The sequence below is a fragment of the Eptatretus burgeri genome, chromosome 12, assembly GCF_056783735.1.
Source record: "Eptatretus burgeri isolate ZD-2024b chromosome 12, Ebu_testis_v1, whole genome shotgun sequence".
In the NCBI taxonomy this organism is placed as follows: domain Eukaryota; kingdom Metazoa; phylum Chordata; class Myxini; order Myxiniformes; family Myxinidae; genus Eptatretus; species Eptatretus burgeri.
Genome location: NC_140972.1, coordinates 37,158,709 through 37,181,237, shown reverse-complemented (window position 1 = coordinate 37,181,237; position 22,529 = coordinate 37,158,709). Strand labels below are relative to the sequence as shown.

The 22,529-nt window shown below is 44.6% G+C and overlaps 1 protein-coding gene across 4 annotated transcripts in view; it reads right to left on the bottom strand.

The window, feature by feature from the left end:
- LOC147015429 (uncharacterized) overlaps positions 1 to 17,504 on the bottom strand; it is a 165,903-nt gene extending 148,399 nt beyond the window's left edge. For 2 of the 4 annotated variants that reach the window (XR_015050328.1, XR_015050327.1), the window contains exon 1: positions 15,788 to 17,504. Coding sequence is in view for 2 of the 4 variants with exons in the window: in XM_085850168.1 (XP_085706294.1) it covers positions 2,129 to 2,240 (112 nt within the window). In the remaining 2 variants the exon portion in view is untranslated. Of the gene's footprint in view, positions 1 to 2,128; positions 2,326 to 15,787 lie in introns of those variants that run through there. The other 2 variants (XM_085850168.1, XM_085850169.1) reach the window with 2 other exon arrangements.
- Between the last annotated feature and the right edge of the window lie 5,025 nt (positions 17,505 to 22,529).

The window sequence follows — 22,529 nt, the reverse complement described above, 5'->3', positions numbered from 1 at the left end:
GGAAGAAGTTGGAGTCATTTGGATGAAGAAGCTATTGAATATATGTATGACAGAGGGTTAAATTCCAGAGGATTGGAGGATGTGCCAATATGGAAGAGGAAGGGCAGTGTACAGGATCCAGGAGTTACAGAGGCATTATGCTCCTCAGTCACGTCATGAAGGTACTGGAGAGGATTCTGGATGGGAGGGTAAGGAAGAGGGTGGAGATGGAGAAGTGTGAAGAACAACAGGGGTTTAGAAATGGTAAGGGGATGATGAATGTTCATGCTCAGACATTTTGTGGAGAACAGGTTGGTGGTACAAGGTGAAATGGCATTAGGATTTGTGGACTTGGAGAAGGCCTATGACACTGTCCTGAGAGAGATGGTGGTGGCGACACTGAGATGGATGGGAGTGCTGGAAGCAGAAGTTACGTTGGTGGAAGGGATGTACAAGGAAATGAAGGGGAGAGTTTTGGTTGGTCCTGGGATGTCAGAGGAGCTCAGCGTGAACATCGGTTTGAGGCAGGGAAGCTCTCTCAGCTCAGTCGTGTTTATCATGGTTATGGAGCTGGTAAGCAGGAGGGTAAACATGAAGGGTATTCTGGGGAAGATGTTGTCCATGGATAATCTGGCTGTTGCAGCTGAGAATAAGCGTGAGATACAGGAGGTTTAAAATTAATAAAACTTGATCTCAATAGACCTGAGAAGCGTCAATTATACTCACGTATTTAATTGTTGTCCTGCCTTGACCACAATACTCCTCTACTTCCCTCTGTCCTCAGTCGACTCTCTCCGCTCTCCAACCACCCCCACATTATTGATATCCCTCCTCACACAATCTTCCCATCTCAACCGCAGTCTACCTCTTTTTCTCCTCCCCTTGCGGCCTCAACCTATCTGCTTCATTTGCATTCTCTCTTCCTCTATCTGCACCAAGTGTCCAGCCCACTTCAGCCAGCTTTTTACCAATCTCCCCATCAAGCTCATCTGTACACCAATCTCCTCCCTCAGTTTATCCATCCTCATTACTCAATTGTTCTGAGTGGAAGGAGGTATTCTGGAAAAATGCATTGAAGATAAATATGGAAAACAGTGGTAATGTGGGTCGGGCAGCAGAGGAAGGAAATGAATATCAGGTAGGGAAATATGTGGGGTGGGGGGGGGGGGGGGGCAGTGAACAGGGATGGTATTTCAGAGGCAGATGTGCGGAAGAAGATACAGGTGGGTGTGGACTTATATTTATTGACCTACCTGTCCTCCCTTTACGGTGTGGAGATGGTGGCATTGAGAAAGACACAACAACAGAGGCTGCAGGTTTGTGAGACCAACGCAGTCAGGAGGATTATGGGAGTGAAGAGGGTGGATAGGAGGAGGATGGATGAACTGAGGGAGGCGATTGGTGTGCAGATGAGTTTGATTGGGAGATTGGTGAAAAGCCAGCTAAAGTTGGCTGGACACTTGGTGCGGATGGGGGAAAAAAAAAGAGAATGGCAAAGGCAACGGACAGGTTGACGCAGCAAGGTAGGAGGAACAGAGGTAGATCGCGATTGAGATGGGAGGATTGTTTGAGGAGGGATAACAATAAAGTGGGGATGGTTTGAGAGTGGAGTGATTTGGCTGGGGATAGAGGGAAGTGCAGGAGTATCATGGTCGAGGCAGAGCACCAGTTAAGTGCTTCTCTGATCTATTGAGATCAAGTTTTATCACTTTTAAACCTTTACAAGTGACCAATAATGTTTAAAATCCCCATTTACTTTTTATTTGTTGTTGCTATTATTATTATTTAATATGTCATGTAAGATCAAGACTAATGGAAGTGTGAGATGACAGAACATCTTAGGCAAGGAAACAACAGTGGAGCAACAGTTTGACATCTCATTGGAATGGATGAACAGGAAAAGAGGAGAGACAGAGGGCGAAAATACATTAACCTGCAAGTAAGACGGTTGGATTATAAGATGGAAGGCAATTCCACAAACAAGAGAAAGGAGGAACAAAATAGTTGTGGTGTGTAGTCAGTTAGGAGAGGCTGGGCTTAGTGGAAAAACAGTATGTATTCTTGGAGTTGCTGGGGAGGGTGGAGGGCTGAGAGAGCAGAGGAAGCTAGATCAGCGGAGAGGTGATAAAAAGAGAGGCTACGAACCTACCTACGACGTGAGCGCAACAATCCTCATGCTTCAGACTTGGAATGACAGCGCAAGCCCAGTCTGGGGATGTTTGTCTTGAGCAGTGCCAAAATGGCACTACTACATGGAGCATACCATCGTTATCAAGACAATCTAAACCTGCTGTACGTTTTCCAATCTAAACACTAATTATTCCCATGTTTACTGCAGTATTTAAACGATGCGTATGTCTTAAAACCAGTGTGGGTCATTTGTAGCACAGGAAACACTCGCTCTCTTAGGGAGCATTGGCAAGTCGTCTTCCCCACCCCCCCCCCAAGAAAATGGGGGGGGGTTCCCTTTGTGTCCTTTGTGCCTATGACCTGACCCTTGAAACTACCAATACATATGCAAAATTTGGTGGAGATCAGGCCAACCCTGTAATTTTCTATGATTTGCAGTTGTACATACATACGGAAAATTGCCATATTTAATATAGTAGGATTTATTTCCTTGTTTCATGTGAACCTTTCTCGGTCTACAACAACTACAGAAGCCCGAAGGGTGCGGGGCTCTTAAACTCGGGAGCTTTCGCCAGAGTGAGAGAGAGTTTGTTTATTTTCATTCAACAAGTAAATTTCCAGGTATCTTTATTTTGCAATGAAAGTGTGAATAAAAAGCACTTTTTTGAAATGCTTACAACCCTTTTACTTTCCCCACATCATTTGACCACAGCAAATAAATCCTGTTTACGTCGTCGGGACGTGGTTGCTTGAAATCTTTTTTAAAAGTTGAGCAAAAAGGATCCAAAGCGTTTTAGAAATAAAGCAGGTCACAATGTCTGCAAGTTTAGTACAAACAATGGCTTCAGTCATGCCTATAAAAAAAGTCATAATTCACGATATACATTACTCAAGTTCATGTGTTTTTGGAAAGTTTATGCAATGTTATGACGAATACGTGTTACCAATGACAGCGAATTCAAAGCCACAGTCAGAAAATCCAAACGAATGATGAACGAGAGGAAGGATGCGGAAGGGCTGCTTGGGGGATGTCGGGGGTTCCTTCTGGAATTGGAGGAAGCCAAAGGAATTTATGAAGTTGTCATGTCCATTATTAGTATACACGTGCAAACAGGTTTAATGGAAGTGTTGTGGCATCTTGTGCACTCAACCCTGAGTTCTGACTCATTGCAAATCCTGTCTACTACTTATTTAATGCCCCAGATTTTTTTTTCCCCAACCTGTGTCTGGCGTCGGCAGGGGAAACTTTTTGGCCCAAGTTTTGTTGTTTTTTTCACAAACCGGCTGGTCAGGCGTGACACTTGACTGAAGGTGGCAGAAATTTGTCGGTGAGTTATAACTCACCTATCCTCTTCGTCGAAAGACACTGTGGGGTTTTAAACATCCACAAAGTAATGCGACTACAGACGGAACACCAAGATTAACATCCACCCGTGAAACGGACGGCACACTTTGTGATGAACTGCCCTGTGTGTGAAGCACCAACCTGAGAGCTTATAGTCAGCTCAGGAATTGAATGCTCACCAAAAAAATTAGTGTGCTACCTCTGCAGCATCCATTCGAACCCGCGTTGCCAATGCTGTCATTTTAAAATAACGGAGCATGCCATATTTATGACTGGCATTGAAGCCGGTTGTCCAATGCCATGTGGAGGAACCCCAACACCTAATACGCCTAACAAATATATCACTTTCGTATTCCAAGAATGTGGACTAAGCATGTAAGTCTTTCCACGATGCAAGAGCTCAACAGAGTCAGAACCATGCTTTGACATTTGTACACACAGCGCATTGTTCTTCTTTGTTAAAACAGCTCGACGTCAGGTCCACAAAGATGGATGAAAAATGTAAGTGATGAAGCTTTGATGCAAACATTTAAAATAAGGCTAAAGTGGGACCTACTGGAAGTGTTATGAACACCCTGTTGTAGGGCGTTTCCTGAAACCTTCGAGGGATACGTTTAAAATTCCTTCGGGTTCTAAACGTACAGAAGCAACAAGGCTTGGTTTCAATGAGTAAATAATGCAGTAATAATGCAATTATGTAATCATGCACAGTCATTCAGCCCATCATGCCTGCTCGACACTAACAACATATTAAATCAATAGGTCAAGCTAACTAATAAATTTCATTGGGGTGGGGTTGAGTTGGTATGAGAAAAGTGTGGCAGGCTCAGGGATATCACCAAGGTGTTAAAAATCAATATGGGAGAAAAACGTTTCTGTTTTTTGGGTGGGCGAGGGCAGTTTCAGGGTGAAAAATATACAACACCAACCACACACTATCCATTGACGAGACCCTTTCACAGACATCACACTCAGCACAGATGTACACAACCATCCATCCATAGCCAAGCTACCTACACGTCCTGCTTAAATGCCTGTACCCTACTATCTCCAATGCATCTAGATACCCATCTAATTCCAATTTTAAACTATCTACCGTTTCTGTTGCAACTACCTTTCCAGGGAGACCACACCATGCATTAACTACTCTCTGAGTGAAATACCTTTACCTAAAATTACTGTCCCAACTCTCATCTTCTTTACTCTCAAGATATTGTGCCTGGTCCGATATTGCTGTCTATTCTGATGACAAACTCTTCTGCACTTATTTTGTCTTTAGTCTTAATTATCTTAAAGATCTCAATGATATTCCTTCGTAATCAACTGTTTTCTTATGTATAAAATGATGTCTCCTCCAGATGCTCCCCATACACGAGTTTAGCTTGGCCCGGAATCAACCTCGTGGCCCAACACTGAACCCTCTCTATGGTAGCTATGTCCTTCCTCATATGTGGTGACTAAAAAAACTGCAAACAATATTATAGATCAAGCCTCACTAAAATCCTGCAGAGTGTTAACTCTACCACTTTTGATTTATAATTTATCCCCCTACATATAGGCCAACAACCTAAAACCCTGTTCATGTTACCTATAGCTACCTGGAATTGTCCTGTCTGCTTACTCCCCCCCACCCCCCAACATCAATCACCTGTGTGATGCTTACCTTCCCTCCAGATCCACTCATGTGAAATGCTTATACCCCCTCCCCAAGATTCATCTATTGTGTGATGCTTTTATCCCCCCAATCTATCTCATGTATGATGCTTATTCCCCCCCCCACACCTCCTCCAGATCCTTATCCTGTGTTGACATTCTCTTGTATGATGTAATCTCTATTTTCATAATTCTTACATATCCCCAGCACCTTGCATTTCTTTTTGTTAAACTGCATCTGCATCTGCCAATCCTTTATCCATTGCATGAAGAATGTTGATTTTCCTGAATGCCATCACCCCTTCTCCCCCCCCCCCCGCCCTCACCACTTTCCACCATACCTCTAAACTTAGTGTCATCTGCAAATTTGGAAAGCAGACTCTTATCCCCACTGTCCAGATCATTGATGCAGATTGTGAATAATAATGGTCTGAGTACTAATCCTTGAGCTACTCCACGACTTACATCCTCCCACTCACAACTACTCGCAAGCTCCTCCTCCTCCTCCTCTTTTGTATGCAGCACATGGCTGCAGGTAGCATCATTGGCTGAGGGCACGGCTATGCAGCTTATGCTGTGCCCGTATTACCAGTACACTGGTACTCATTTCGCCGACTTCAGAAGGATGGCAGGCTGAGTCAACCCCAGCTGGTGTTAATTCAATGGTAAAGGGAGCTCAAACACAGGACCCTAAGATCCCAAGCCAGCCACCTTAACTGCCAAGCCAACACCAGGCTTTTTACTCGCAAGCTAGCAACCGCCTATATGGTACCTCATCAAATACTTTCTGAAACTCTAGATATATGACATACACCGCACTTTCCTCATCCACCCAAGAATAAACTGCTTCATAGAACCTAATGAATTTGATAAACATGACTCAACTTGAGTAATTCTGTACTGACTGCATTTCATTACTTGGTATTTATTTAAATAGTTAATCGCATTCCTTATCTCACTGTTCAACCACCCTGACCTCTTTCTGCTTCTAGTTTTACACCTCATTGGAATGTACTTACTCTGCACTCCACACATTTGCTCCTTGAAGGTTTCCCATTTCTCTGATGCCGATTTTCCTGTTGTTAGCTTCTCCCAATCAATATCACCTCTCTCCTCATACCCCAGAGCAGAGAGCTAGGTGTTGTAGATGGGCCTCCCGAGAGGAGAGAGGTGGGTGCTCTAAAGACAAGGCCGGTGCAACCATTAGGCAAACTAGGCGGTCACCTGAAGCAGAAAATTTTTGGGGATTGTAAAAAAATGAATGAAAAACTATTCATGAGATTATACAAGTAAACAAGCAGACTGTTTATGTGTTGTTTTTTTCTTTAATATGAACTGTTATTGGTAATGGCCAGCTCCGCATGCCAGTGAAACCGCTGCCCTCTCCGGGGACGCCAGAAGTACGCCCCGTGGTCGTGCGTTGGAGTCAGAACCTCTAATGCCACCTGAAACTGCTGGTAACGATAGGTGTGTCGCTGGCTCAAACAGCTCAGGAGAGAACCAATGGCGCACAGTTGCAAGGTAAAAATAGCGAAGCGGCAGAGAGAGCTCGGTAGTCAGCATGTTCCACGCAAGAGTTCATTGAGGACGGAGGGTGAGCAAATTGCCAGCCATTGCAAGACGAGTTTCAAAGATGTTACGACCGCACGACCCCAAGATGGTTTGAACTTTGTTTGTGGAAATAACCTCACAAATAATGTCCCCAACAATCCCAACATATTTATTACTCTGCATCCTCTTCACCATCGATGTTTCTCTGGCCAATGGTGAGCGGACCTTTCTCCAAGCTAAAATTGATCAAAACACATCCATTCCTCAGTGATGCAAGAAGCACTTGTTGGGCTATCCACCTTATCAATATAACAATGATATTGCACAAAACATTCACCTGAAGGGACTTGTTTCTACATTTGGTAAACTGAAAGCACAGAAAGTGAAATTCTAAATTGTAATGATCAACTTTGTTGCAGGAACACATTGCATGACATCACATGATCCATATTACACATTATAATGGGCATTGCTTCATGTACATATCCTTTTCAAAGTGAGCATAATGAGATATACAATCAATATCAGATTCACATTTTTCACAGAAAAGGAGCAGGAATTGCTTTGCAATACATGTCCCCTACCGGTCTCAATGAATGTTCAGGAGATAGATATGTGTTTGTTTTTAACACACGCCCGAGCCAATACCGGAAGCAAAATGAAGAAGAAGAAACCTCTAACGCACCATGTTTATTTTGTTTCTAGGCTTTGCCTATTTCATATTAAAAACGAGAAAGAGCAATCAGAGATTGCAAACCCTCACCAGAACTTATTTTGTGTGGTGTTTAGAATGGGATTAAAATAAATTCAATTCAAATCTAATGGAAGACCAAATAGGTACAGTCCTGCATTGGAGTCATCAGGTGGAACCAGGATATGATTCGCATTTCAGCTGCTACTCCTCTACCCTCAAAACCATCCAGACACAGCCAAGTGAGCCTTTTTTAAAAAAAAAAAAATGAAAAAGAATCCAGATCTAAAAAATTAAATAATTCTGGCTGACAGAACATGTGTCCAATCAAGATGAAATTTAAAACTTTTATTCCCAACCACTATTTGATTATAATTGTGAAGTTTCACATCAATTGATTAAGCAGTTCCAGAGAAAACATTATTTAATATTTTTCTTTCATCCAATATGGCTGCCAAACCATGTTACCTATCCACTATTCCTTAACAAACTTGTGCATCCAAGGCTTGGGGAACATTTGTGTGAAGTTTCTACGAAATCTGTCCAGCTGCAGAAGAAGATTTTTTTTATAGGTTTTAGGGTAAATCCAATATGGCTGCCAAACCATGTGACCGATGACATCATAGGTGTGAATATTTTGTTCCTCATGGATAGGCAGTCATATGTGTAAAGTTTAACCTCGGTCTGTTCAGCCACTAGAGAGAAGATTTTTGAAGTTTTTTGGTTTTTTAACAATCTGGCTGCCGAATCACGTGACCGATAACATCATAAAAAAAATTTATGTGGACATTTTATCCCTAGATGACCCTCAAAAAAATTTATACAGATCAGATGTTGCATTCCACATATGCAATTAATAAAAAAAAATTTCCCTTGGTGCGGTTTCAGCGATACACAGGTTTTTGTTTTTTCAACATGGCTGCCATACCACATGAACTATGATGCCATAATTATGATCAAAACATTCTACATGAGTAGTTCGCACCGATGGTGAAAATTTTATCTCAATTTTACAGCGGTTGCGAAGAAAAACATGAAAGTTCTGTGCAGACAGACAGACACACCCAAAAGAAATACCCTCTCCTTCGGCCAGGGTAATAACCCGATGGACATACATGAAGCAAAAGCATGCGTACGGCATATGTGCATACATAATACATTGTGGACATATACCTGGGATCATTACCTTCGCATTCTGCGAAAGGTTATGTTTTGGTCGCTGTGTATTTATTTATTTGTGAATATGTGTGTTTGTTTGTTATTCGCATAACTCAGAAAGTATTAAACCGAATTGCATGAAATTTGGTGGGATGATTCGTGAGTATCCAAGGACGATTTGATTAGATTTTGGGAGCGATCGGGTCAAAGTTCAAGGTCAAGGTCATGAAAAGGTCAAAAACACTCTTTTGAGCATAACTTCCTTCGTAATACAGCTATCGACATGCAACCACCGCCATATTGTTCCATGACGAGATACCTTTCGGATATGTAGTGTCGGATTTGACATAACGTCATCGGAAGTGCATCTAAATGACATCACAAGATGACGTAAATTTTCAATTTTCGATCTCATCAGTTTTGATCATACCGTTTTGTAGGACTTACCTTAAGGACGTCACACACCAAATTTGACTTCGATCGGACTGACCGTTGTGACGTCATTGACGTTTGAACATGACGTTTTTCAATTGTGGCTAAAATGTCCTGATATTTTACATTCAAATATCAATATAATTTATAAAGCAAAGTCTCCCAAATCCAGGCATTAGGATCAGTACCAAAATATCTGTTTATTGATGTACAGGTTTTGCCAATTAACTCTGTAGTCAAGGTTAAAGTCACACTCAAGGTCAAAATATACTTGTAGGCATAGCTTCAGATCTAATAGAGCTATTGACATGAAACCAACGTTAAAACGTTCAGTGAACTACGAGCTTTCAGAATCGTAGTCCCCGATTGGACGTGACGTCCCCGGAAGTGCGTCAAAATGACGTCAAAAGATGACGTCATTTTTCAACTTTTTAATTTTTCAGTGTTTATCATTCCATTTTGTTGGACTGCCTTCAAGGAGGTTACACACCAAATTTGACGTCAATCGGACTGAAGGTTGTGACGTCATGGACGTTTTAAAATGACGTTTTTCAAATGTGCCCGGAAAAAAGTTGCGGCGGCGAAGGTATGCGCTCTACCGAGTGCCCGTTCTAGTTCCAATTGCATTGGGCAGTGGACTAACACCCAGGCCTAAGGCCTGCCAATCTGTGCTGCTTCATGCAATGGCAGCGCTTAATTTCATTGGGGCGGAGTCAGGCCAGTTGTTCAGCCAATGGGTGTAAAGCAGTGGGGTGGAGTCAGGGCTGCTGAACACTGACCCATCTATATATTAATACTGAAGGACCAATTTTGTGTTCCTCTTGGCGGTCGCGTCACGTTTTTCTCGGTACTGTGACCTGAACTGAAAGAAACTTCATACCTGTAAGAGTGTATTGCACATAGTGGCAATAGTCAACCTTCAACTCTGAAGCAGAATAAACCCTTTTCGTCCAAAAAATCCTGAGCAGATGAATACTTTACTCCATGATGAAACGTCACAGCCCCATCATCGAAGTCCCTACCCGGGTTAAGGTCTCATGTTAGAGACTTCATACACTTCATATTTGGTACCTATCTGTGTGACCTATGTTCTATGTAACTATTTTGAGTCCCAAAGAATTCAGTGTCATATTTGTGTGGTCATAATTTGTGTGACCGACAGTGAAAACCGGAGTCCAAAAATTAAAAAGGAGTAGTGTACACCAAAAATATCGTGTACAAGGACGTTTTGTAGGCCTCATTAGGTAAGGCCATGGAATACATCGACTGGGATCCGGCTCTTACAAGAGCCGCCACTGGTTGTCATATTGGGCTCATCCGTCTGTGACGGGGTTTCGGCTAGTGTATATAATAATGTGATATTTTCTAAATTTAAAAAGAGCATAACTGTGTGAAAAATTGATGAAACGCCCTGAAACTCAAACTTTTTCTTTTTCTGCAACTTATCATATTAAAGCCATGTACCAAGTTTCAAATGAATATGTTAAAGGGCATGGAGAAAAAAAAAGTCAGAAAAACCACAGGTGGGACAAACGGACGGAAAGGTGAACGGACAGGTGGAGAGCAAACCAATAGTCCCCATCCAGTGAAACCAGAGGGGACTAATAAATCTGTAATTATCGATGCAAAAGTTTTATTCATATACTAATGTACAATATGCAGTTTGGAAAATTAATTGTGCGTTTTGATGGGGGGTGCGCAAAGCTGAAAGTTTTGCCTCGGGCTCCTAACGCCCTGCCTAGAGGAGAGATTTGTGTCTGAGCACTACTTACTCGTGATAGGATAACGTTGAGGCAGGGTTATTTCACTCAGAGAGTGGTGAATGCATGGAATGGTCTCCCTGGAAAGGTGGTGCCAGCAGAGACAGTGGATGGGTTTAAACTAAACTGGATAGGTATACCTGCTAGAATAGGTGGGGATCGAGGGGTATACAGATATTGGCAGGATTGCGCAGGCTTGATGGGCTTTGCTGCATAGTAGCTCCTTGTGTGGCAGTGAAAAATAAGGAACCTCTGGGTTTAAACTACCGTAGCGTAAACTTCAGAGGATTGAAATTACAAGCGTGCTCAAAGTGGTGCAGCTATAATTAGAACAAATCAACCTCCAGGTGGATTTAATGGCTTAAAACTAGAAGGAATGGAATAAAACATGACTGAAAAACCATTGATTGGGCAGGTAAAGAAAGAACAGACGGGCAGCGAGGATGTGTAAATCCTTCATGCTGATGAACACTCATGTGCTCTCTGTTCCGTGACACGGGCATGGTGCCATACGTGGCCAAACGATTCATGAGAAACCATGGACTTTGTCCAGAAAAATGTGCTTATGCAAGGGTTTTTCACCCCCACAGAACCATATATTTATTATGTACGGCACATGGGGGCAGGGGAGGCACTCTGGTGTGTATACAAAGGGAAAGGGGGTATCAAAAATCCCAGCATATTAGCGTACGTAATAAATCGATGTTTTACTGTGCATCAATATCCAGCTGAAACTTGGCTTAGTTCAAGATAGTTCTGTCCCGTATTTAGCTGCACAGTACGTTCTTGTACTTCATGTAGTGTATATGGAGCCAGAGTATCCATTAGACCAGCGATTCTCAACCAGGGATAAATTTACCCCCTGGGGGTAAAAATTTACATGGCAGGGGGTAAATATACCATACCTGAAAATTAAGTGATTACGATTTTTTTTTAGCAACTTCAGACAAAATCAATAACACGGTTATCGTTGTGATGTGAGACAGACAACCCATAATACATTATAACATCCGAACTCTCACATTCCATACAGACTCAAAAATCAATCCCCCCCACCGCAATTTTCTCTTTTTTTCTTATGAAAAATATTTTTTGGGGAGGGGGGGAGGGTTTGAGGTTTAGGAATTGATTTTTGACCTTATTTTTTTTGTTTTAAATAAGTTTTTACCTATTGTTTTTTTGCATCTGGCCAAAAGTAGATAATTATTTCTGCATTAGTTTTTTGACAAAATTGTATATATTTATGTGTGCACAAATATATATAATTATTAATTTAAAATTTAAATTTGGGGTTAGGGTAAAATACTCACTAAAATGTGTTTTTATTATTATTATTATTAAGTTAGGGTGAAATACTCAAATGCAAGTTCAGATTAAATACTCACTTAAATGTATTTATACAAAATTTATGTTCGGGTTAAATATTCAAAAAAATACAAATACCTGTGAATGTATTTTGAAAATTGATAAGAGGAGAGAGACAGAGAGAGACAGAGAGAAAGAGAGACACAGCCAGACAGATAGACAGTCTCGATCCTGTCCGGTTTTCGTTCTGGACGTGTACATTCAGGCCTAATCAATGTGTGTGTGTGTGTGTGTGTGTGTGTGTGTGTGTGTGTGTGTGTGTGTGTGTGTGTGTGTGTGTGTGTGTGTGTGTGTGTGTGTGTGTGTGTGTGTGTGTGTGTGTGTGTGTGTGTGTGCGTGCGTGCTCGCGCACCTGTGTGTCTAATTCCTATTTATTAAAAAGAATCAATTTCATATTTTAGTGAATGGAAAAATGTTACATTATAATTAATTCATGACTATTTGTTTTCAGATATTGGCATGTCTAAAAAAACGTTCATACCTGGATTTGACTTCATTGTTGAAGATGTCATGGATAAGCCTCAGTGTCTGCTGTGCTCAAAAGTTCTTGGAAATGGCTCATTGAAACCTTGAATACTAAAACAGCACCTGGAAGCTACTCGTCCTGCCCATGCATCTGGTGACCGTGCTACCTTTGAGGCAAAGTGAGCTCGGTTTAGGGCTGCAGGAACATTGCCCAAACATGGCTTCGTATTTAACAAGAAACCAATGCTTGCAGGTTCCCATCACGTAGCACAGCAAATAGCAAAGGCAAAGAAACCTCACGAGATTGCCGAGAAGTTGATTAAACCTTGTGCGTTAGAAATGGTTGAACATGTATGTGGGAAAGAAGCAAACCAGAAGATTCAAGACATTCCCCTTTATAATGACAATATTAATCGACGTATTAGTGAAATGTCTCAAGATATTTGTCAACAAGCTATTGAACAGATCAAATATAGCACAGCAAAAATTTCCTTGCAACTTGATGAATCCTGTGATGTTGCTAACTTTTCACAACTACTTGTTTTTGTCCGGTACATACGTGGAAAAGAACTGAAGGATGAATTTTTTTTTTCTGTGAAACTCTCCAACAAACCACAAAGGCTGCTGACATAATGCAGAAAAATAGAATACTTCTTTGAAAGGAACAATCTCACATGGGTTGGTGTTAGGGTGGACGGATTCGGACAAAACTTAGTGGATGGGGTGGTTAGGTGACAAGAATAAGCTGATGCGATGTTGGTAGAGGTCTGGATCCAGATCTGGCCTCTCAGTGGGGATACAAGATGTAAACTGTTCAGCCTGGCAGCAGTATGCGCTCTAAAGAGTGCCATTCTCGTTATTAATATTATCATCATTTTAGGGAGGACTGAGCTTTTCTTTTCTTTCTCAGTGGAGAGGCTTAAGTGCTACCCTCCCCAGTTCCCGAAAGCCAGCATGACCTATCGCTCTTTCTGACAGACAGTTGCAGCAAAACTAAGGGGCATGGAAAAATTTCAATAGCCTATGTTGGAAGAAGTATGAGCGAGTCAGATGTCAGGCACAAGTGAGTCAGTCAGATACGTCAGGCACACACGAGTCAATCAGAGATGTGATAAACACAAGGCAAGTTAAAATGGTGACATCAATTAAAGAGCTCTTAATTGGATATTCCACAAAGATGTAGGTATTCAGGATGATGCTGGTTGGGCACGAAAATTTACTACCACTTTAACGACCATACTTGTTTGTGGAGCCAGCCAGGGAACGTTTTTTTGGCACAAGTCTTTCACGAATGGTCTGGCCAGGTGTTTGTAACTTTGCCAGGGTGCCGACGATAATTCACCTACTCTTTGCAAAAGACACCGTGCCCCGTGGGATCTTCAACGTCCACTAACTAATGGTAGAAGATGGGTAACCCAGCTTACCATCCATCCGAGCACTATCCTGGTGGATGTTGGGGCAGCACCACACAAAAATCACTCAAAAGGAAACAATTTCCCCATAAAAGGCCACTAATACAAGACAATTTTTTTTTTAAACATCCATTCGAACAAGTTCCAAGGAAGTGCAAACATACGGAGATTTGCACAACCAGCTGCAACAGTTTTTTCAAAAGTAGTTTCACAAAAAAATAAATAAATAAAAATAAAAATCGGTGCAACTACAATAACAAGGCCAAATCACAAAAAATACCAGTTGATTGTCTGGATATTATTATAAAAAGGAAGGAGGCCCTTTTTGTTTGTTATTTATTTATTTTCAAAATGGCCACCGCCTTTCAGTACTAGCCAAATCATGTACCAGACATGCCAGTTATTTACCTCTCCCCCCCCCCAACCCCAAATTAAAAAAAATACCACTTGATCATCCAGATTATTTTTAAAAAGAAGGCGGAGGCCATTTTCCTTTGTTACGAGCAAAGACAACCTGTCACTTCGCTGACGGGGGTGGAGGAGAGAGGGAGAGAGAGGGGGAGAGGAGGGAGAGAGAGGAGGGCAGAGAGGATGGAGGGAAGGGAGGGTGGGGAGAGGAGGGAGGGGAAACGAAGAGTGGGTGAAGAAGGGGAAGCTAGGAAAGGGAGAACAGCGGGAAGGAGGGTGGAGGTTCGAGAGAGCAATGCCTCACGAAACATTGCTATACACTGTGGGAGGGAGGTGTGTGTGTGTGTGTGTGTGTGTGTGTGTGTGTGTGTGTGTGTGTGTGTGTGTGTGTGTGTGTGTGTGTGTGTGTGTGTGTGTGTGACAGAGAGACAGAGAGACAGAGAGACAGAGAGACAGAGAGACAGAGAGACAGAAGAGACAGAAGAGACAGAAGAGACAGAAGAGACAGAAGAGAGAAGAGAGAAGAGAGAAGAGAGAAGAGAGAAGAGAGAAAGAGAGAGAGAGAGAGAGAGAGAGAGAGAGAGAGACAGACAGACAGCAACAGAGGTGTGGGAGGGAGTGCTGCATGACCGAACACAAATTTAAAAGAAATCTCATGTCAGAATTAATATACACACAATGACACAACAGAGTTTGCAATGTTAACCACTGGCTCCGTTCCATTTTCTGGAACCCACATATGGAGATAACAACCACACACACACACACACACACACACACACACACACACACACACACACACACACACACACACACACACACACACACACACACACACACACACACACCAGCTTTTTTTTTTAATATGCATTGATGTCGAAGTGAGAGGTGGATTACAAATGGAGATCACACAAAGAGGTTAAACAAAGTGATGTCTAGTAAAAAAAAAAAAAATTGCACATTTTCAATGGATGAGACACCTCCCGAGGCACCCACCGCACGGCACCGCGGGACCCAACAAAGGCAGAAACATACGTCACATCTGTGTGAGATTGAAAGCACGTGTACTTCCCCCACCCCCCCCCCCCCGAGATGAACAACCAAGCAGCTTGGTGAGCGCTCGCCAAGTGGATTAAGCATTCAAGCAAGCACTCCATCAAAACGGTCGATATGAAACGGCTCCTTTGGCACGCAATTGGCAATCACCGACCGTAATATTAAACATACGCCTCCCGGAGACGCCAGAAATGTCACATATGTCCGTATTGGACAAATTAGCACTTTTCTAGGAGTCGGAGCTGCTTTTAAGTTTGATTCTTCAGATCAAATTTTGTAATTCTTCTTAGTTTAAGAGATACTCGTGCCGAACGCATATGCAGAAATGAAATAAAACAACGAACGCCGACGTCTCCGGGTGTTTATAAGTACTGCAATGTACCCAGCGATTCGTTGCTATGATGAACAGCTTGTTCCAAGTTGCGGCCTGTTCCAAGTCGAGGGAAGGTTGAGCAGGTCAAAAAACATGGCGGCTTCAGACCCCAGCGGGGTTACCCAGGAAACGCCTGAAGACCCCAGACAGTGAGGTGGCCGATGATCGCCTGATGAAGGATATAATTAAATAAGGCCGTTGATTATCTTCAAAAGGGTGTTTTGATTCACCCAAACACTCAATTTTCACTCTTGCACTTCCTTGGAGTTTCCTAAGTATTGTTACGGTTCTCGGAACCGAATGCATACAGCATACAGTTGTCCCGAGTCAGTTATTCCATTAATATACATGTAGTTAGCCTTGTGTTTAGTGGGAAGACACGGGGTGCGTTGCGATGGGCTTTCGTTCGGTTATTAAATCATTTTCCCTTTTATTTTATCCCCACCCCATTTCATTTCTGAGGTAAAATCCACGACAACCCAAGTACTCTCCCTGACGATCGCTTCTGAGGCAAAATCGCAACGTGCACCATGGAGTAGACTGGCGCTTTGAGTATTCCACAGTCTACTCCAAACCGGACGTGGGCGGTGAATCACGTTCGTTTTGCACCCAGGTGTGCGGGCCAAACTAGCGTCTGGCCGAAACCCCACCCAGAAAGGCGGACCACATGAAGGCCTGGTCCAATCGGAATGCTCGGATCGGACGATGGCTTCGGTTTCGCCATGGCTCCTCCCCGAGCTCCGTGATCGAAAAGCACGGAGCAATCCTCAGAGTCGTCGAGTTGGTTTTGCGGGTCGTTGGAGAGGTCGAGTTAGAATTGCGAGTTGTTTGGTCGTTGAAGAGAATTCCAAGTTGGAGAGGTTGAAGAGAATTGTTGTGAAAGTGTTCCTGCTGCCTGGCTCTGCCTACGTCTCGCCTTGATGCCCCACCTACTGTACTGGTCCTTGCCCACACGACCTCGACCATGCCTCTTATCTGGTCCTGCCTACTGCTCATCTCTCACCTCTTTGGACTCCACCAGACACGATCTCCACACGTGCGGCTGTGGACCGAACTACACAGCTTTTGTCGGGTGCCGCACCATGGAACATCCCTTCCCCTGAAACGCTCAGGTACCAAAAACTGTTTCCGCAACTCCCTCCCTCCCTCCGTGGCTGCAAAAGGTCCCTTTCCTTTTCATTGGGTTTATTTTGTCTGAGTGTGTTGGCGCCTGTCCGTTAGATAAGCCTGTGTAAGATCTTCATTGTTGTAATTGTTGCTTTTATTAATCTCGCATCAAGTCTGCACTGTGTCCACTTTTGTAAGTTGCTTGTACAATTGCCGCACCACACCTCTCTCATCTTTCCCCTGCATTACATACCGAATCAACCTTTTTGTTGTGCACATGCTTTTCCCCGCTTATTGTAAATAAAGCATTGTCTTTATCTTATCCTCCATTGGTCCAGCATGGTTCGAAGACAACTTCTTTCAATTCTCAAGTCTGAACTCTCAAACCTCTCTTCCTCCTCCAAATCCTGGTGGTGTCTCATCAAATCTGTTTCTGGTGTATGTCCCCCCTCCACCCCCTCCCTGACCTCAAATGGCCGCACTGCTGATACCACACGTGAAAAGGCTGAATGCCTAAACTCGGTGTTTACATCTAAATCTTGTGTCCAAACCCATCACTTTCTGTACCCACCTTACCCAGTCGCACCCAACTGTCCCTGGACTCTGTGTCCTTTTCTCCTGACAAGGTGGAAAGCTTGCTGTGAAACCTCAACTCAGATTCTGCAACCGGTCCAGACGGCATCAGCCCACATGTCCTAATAACCTGCTCTTCTGCTCTTGCTCACCCTCTCTCTGTTCTATTCACCCTCTCATTTGCCCAAGGTCATCTGCCATCTGCTTGGAAATAAGCAAACATTACTGCCCTGCATAAAAAGGTGCAAATACATATCCCTGCAACTACAGACCAATCAGCCTTCTGTCAATCATCATCAAGGTTATAGAATCCATCATCACTTCAGACATTAAATCCTTCCTCTTCTCCAATGGCTTGATTTCCGATCTTCAATTTGGTTTTAGACCAAGTCACTCTACACTGGATATGCTGCTTCTGCTCTCCCAACAATGGATGGAGGTCCTCAATGCCAGACATGAAATCAGAGCCATATCCCTAGACATATTGTTGCCGCTTTGACATGGTCTGGCACCCTGCCCTGCTCACCAAACTCTCTTCTTATGGTATCCAATGCCATCTCCACTCATGGCTCACAGACTTCCTCTCCTGTTGCAGCCAACATGTGGCCCTAAATGGAGTTCTTCCATCCCCTCTTGCTGTCTAGGCTGGAGTTCCTCAAGGCAGCATTCTGGGCCTGTTTTTTTTTTCTGGTTTTCATCAATAATCTCCAACTCTCTGGAAAATCCTCCTTATCTCTTTGCTGATGACTCCACCCTCTGCTGTACCATCGGTCATCCCTCAGACTGGCAAGTAGCAGCTTCTTTGCTCTCTGCAGATCTGGATAAAATCACAAACTGGTCCAACACGTGGAACATGTCTTTCAATCCGGACAAATCTCACACTCTCACAATCTCTCCAAAAGTACCGTTTGGAACCCCCCCCCCATCTACTTTCTCAACAATCCTCTGGAAGAAGTCCTTTCATTCAAGCTTCTGGGTCTCAGTATCTGCCATGATCTTTCCTGCGAAAGCCACATTTCCAATCTGGCCTCCAAAGCCAGTTGCCGACTGGGAATCCTCCATTGTGCAAAGTCCTTCCTCGGCCCACCTGAGCTGCTGACCACGTACAAAGTTTTCGTCCGAAGCCTGATGGAGTACTGCTCTCTCCTCTGGGCTGGTGCTCCTGCCTCTCACCTTTCTTGGCTTCACACTGTGGAAACCAAGGCATTTAGGATTTTTGGTATCTCCCGCGGTGAGGATGAGTCTTTGGGCCTCTCACTCTTTCACCGCATGCAGGTCGGTGGTCTTTCTGTTTTCTACCATCTCCTCTCTGGTCTCGCCCCCCCCATATTTCCGCAGGGCACTCAACATCCGTCAGCAACCCCCTTCTGGTAAAACTACCAAAATCACGAATCACTACTCACCTTCACTCTTTCATTCCTCTTTTTCCCCGCCTTTGGAATAAACTCCCACACTCTGTTCAATTTCATTCTTCCCTCCAGGCCTTCAAAACAGCTGTTCACCACCACCTCTTATCATCCCCCATCCAAACCCACGATCTTTTCTACCCCCGTTAATCCACCCAAGCCCACCTCCTTCTAATTCCCTGCTTTCCTTCCTGAAAGTCCCTGTCATGTCCATCTTCTATTCCCCATGTTCCCCGCCCCATCCCTCTCCCTTCCACAGATCTCCTAATGTCTCTGTTCCCCACTATTTGCCCTCCCCTCTCCCGCCCCTCTTGTCTCCTGCCCCCCCTTGTGCGTTGTGTTTTAGCTCTCATCAGAGCCTTGAGCATGTATGCAAAAAAAAACTTGCCTTTTATTAGTATAGATTATTTATTTATTTTCAAAATGGCCGTCGGCTTTCAGTGCCCACCAAATCATGTACCTGACATGCCAGTTATTTACCTCCACCCCCCCCCCCCAAAAAAAACCCCACAAAAATATGACGTTAGTCATATACCTGACACATCACGTTCACACTTACTCTGCATATTAAAAATACAATCCACAGTTCTAAACAAATATATAATAAATGTATGGCGAAACACAAAAAGCGACACACTTCGTGGATATTCAAATTCTTGGCTACACCATCTTTCTATATCGCTCAATAGTAAACATTTAATACACACATTTACATCTGCGGGATGCGGATGTTATGTTCACGGGGTGTGTTGCAATGGTTGTTCCGTGGTTTCTGTGGCTCTCAAGTTGGGTGTCTTTCTTCCTTGTTTTTTTTGTTTGTTTTGTTTTGAATCTTCTGCTGCGGGGCCTTCCTTCCCCTTCTGCCTTGTATTCCCCCTTGGAGGCCTCGTGGTCTCATGCGGCAGAACTGTGTGGATTTTTTGGGGGTGGGGCAAGAAAAAAAGAAGAAGAGCAGTTGTGTAGAAGAAGAGAAAGCGAGAGCACGTGTGGCGGGCATGAAGGCTGGCAAGAGAGCGAGAGGACGTGCGGTGGGCATGAAGGCTGGCAAGAGAGCGAGAGGACGTGCGGTGGGCATGAAGGCTGGCAAGAGAGCGAGAGGACGTGCGGTGGGCATGAAGGCTGGCAAGAGAGCGAGAGGACGTGTGGCGGGCATGAAGGCTGGCAAGAGAGCGAGAGCACGTGCGGTGGGCATGAAGGCGGGCATGAAGGCTGGCAAGAGAGCGAGAGGACGTGCGGCGGGCATGAAGGCTGGCAAGAGAGCGAGAGGACGTGCGGTGGGCATGAAGGCTGGCAAGAGAGCGAGAGGACGTGCGGTGGGCATGAAGGCTGGCAAGAGAGCGAGAGCGCGTGCGGCGGGCATGAAGGCTGGCAAGAGAGCGAGAGGACGTGCGGCGGGCATGAAGGCTGGCAAGAGAGCGAGAGGACGTGCGGCGGGCATGAAGGCTGGCAAGAGAGCGAGAGCACGTGCGGCGGGCATGAAGGCTGGCAAGAGAGCGAGAGGAAATGGCGGGAATGAATGCAGGACGCGCGGTCTGGCTTGTGACGAGAAACTTGGCCCGTAAGACCTCTTTGAGGATTTAAGTGACCCTCCGAGGGCCACCTGTTGGAGGGACCGTTTGTGTTGAAGACATTGGGGAAGAGGAGAGCCACACTGGTGCAAGTGGATCGGAGAGGGAGCAGAAGCGTTTCCTCCTCCTGAGTACCACCTGAGCCGACCTGAAGCAAAGTGTGACTTCAAGGTGTTGCAGGAATTGCTCCGGTTCATGCGTCGGTGAAGTTTGAGAGCACACCCAGAGAGAGGGAAGGGAGGTGGTGAGACGTCATCCTTGTGGCTTGTGGCTGGGACGAGGCCGCTGGAACGTCAACTCAAACAGGCCTGAATTTTTCTTCCCCCACCACCACCTTTCTCCTTTACCCATTATTTTCTTTATATTTTGGCAAATATTCCTTTGTTATTTTGCTTCCCCCACCAACTTGGGATTAGCTTGGGATATCTGGTGGGCCGTGAATTGTTTTGTCCATATTGTCTTGACACCTGTCTATCCTTTAATTTCATATCTGTTACCACTGTATATATTTTATTATACTATTTTTTTATTAACATGATTTATCCGTTGCTTGGTGATATACCCTGTGTTTATTTATCCTAAGTAAAGGATTTGCATTTATTCCACTGTTTTGAATTTGCATTGCATTACTGGATTTGCATAAGTGTGTTGAAGATTGGGGTGTGAATTATCATTAGCAATCGGATGTTAACTTCGCTCAGTCACATCTGACTGCTTATACAGCGCAACCGCACACGGGGTACGTATTGGTCTCCCGAGCATGTCAATCAGAACCTCCGGAGCAATGGGCAGTACTCTGAGCCCTCTACCCAATGGCAAGGTCATAATGTTACGAATTTGGAAGCCATGAGCTCACAACAGCTAAAGTCCTCTTCGATCAGTTGTCTCAGTAAGTATGTGTTTCTAGTTAGGGTCCCGTCCCTAGTCTAATGGGAATTAATTGTATGTGCGCTGTGGAGTTATTTTGATAGTCAGGGTTTTCTTTTACATTTTACATCACTTACAACTACAACAACACGTTCGCTCCATCCTGACACCATAACGCTCGCGGGTGGGCGGTGTTCAAGAAGGACTTGGCGTCTCTCTCGACCAATCAGAGAGATGCGAGTGAGCGAGTTTGCCGTCGTTCGGCCAATGAGAGCCAACGCAGGACAATACAGGACTCCTCTTCCTGTTTGAGGGGCGGTCCGCCGTGACACCCGCCACGCCCCCCGGTCCAATCAGCGGACTTGGCGCCCCTTTTGGCCAATCATGGGGGCGACGAGCGCATCTGCGCGCCAAAACCGTCCAGTGAGGGAGAGCGGGTCGGAGGAGGCAGCTCCTCCCCTCTGGAGAAGGAGTGAATAACTGTTCGGCGCCATCCGACTAAAAAAAAGAGTTGGTTTTGGTCTGCCCGATTGCCCCCGGATCACCTGGCCCTGCCTGCTGGCGCTCGCTGCCTTGTCCGCACTCGCGCTGGTTGGCGTCCGCCCTTCATCCTCCGTCCCGGGTACTTGGAGTGGCATCGTGGTTGCGGGTTCGAGTCCCGCCGGTCCAGGACGTCGAAGACCACACGAGGTGGACATGTCCAAGATAGCCCTGGTTTCCAGCTCATCTTCCCTCGAGCTGGGAACCTTCAATAAAGACCATACGGGATCCACTTCTTTGGGTGTGTATCTGTGTGCGGACCTGTCTTGTCAAGTAGAGTTGTTAAGTGCTTTTTTTTTGTATATTATTTGCCTTGCTTAGTCGGGATAACTCTCCTCTTCTGTGTTCTCCACTCTGCCTATTGTAAATAAATATCCCCATTGTTGAATGTATCAGCTCGTTTCTGTGCTTCTTTCATTGGCTTAGCATGATGCGTGTTGGGAAATTGGGAAGCGGCAAATTGTTCATTCGGTCCGGCGCGGCTCTGGTAACTCCGCTCGGGTATGCCTGATCCGAGCCGTTACCCGCGACTCGGATCGGACAGAGTCAGCCGAGGGTGCGGTTTCCCCGGTAGTTGGACGGCGTAAGTACTTAGGTAAATTGGAGTTTGACAAGTGGAACCTACCTCACACCATCAAAATATTGGCGACCACGGTCCTGTAAGGGACCCGTGCCTTCTCGGAGTTCTCC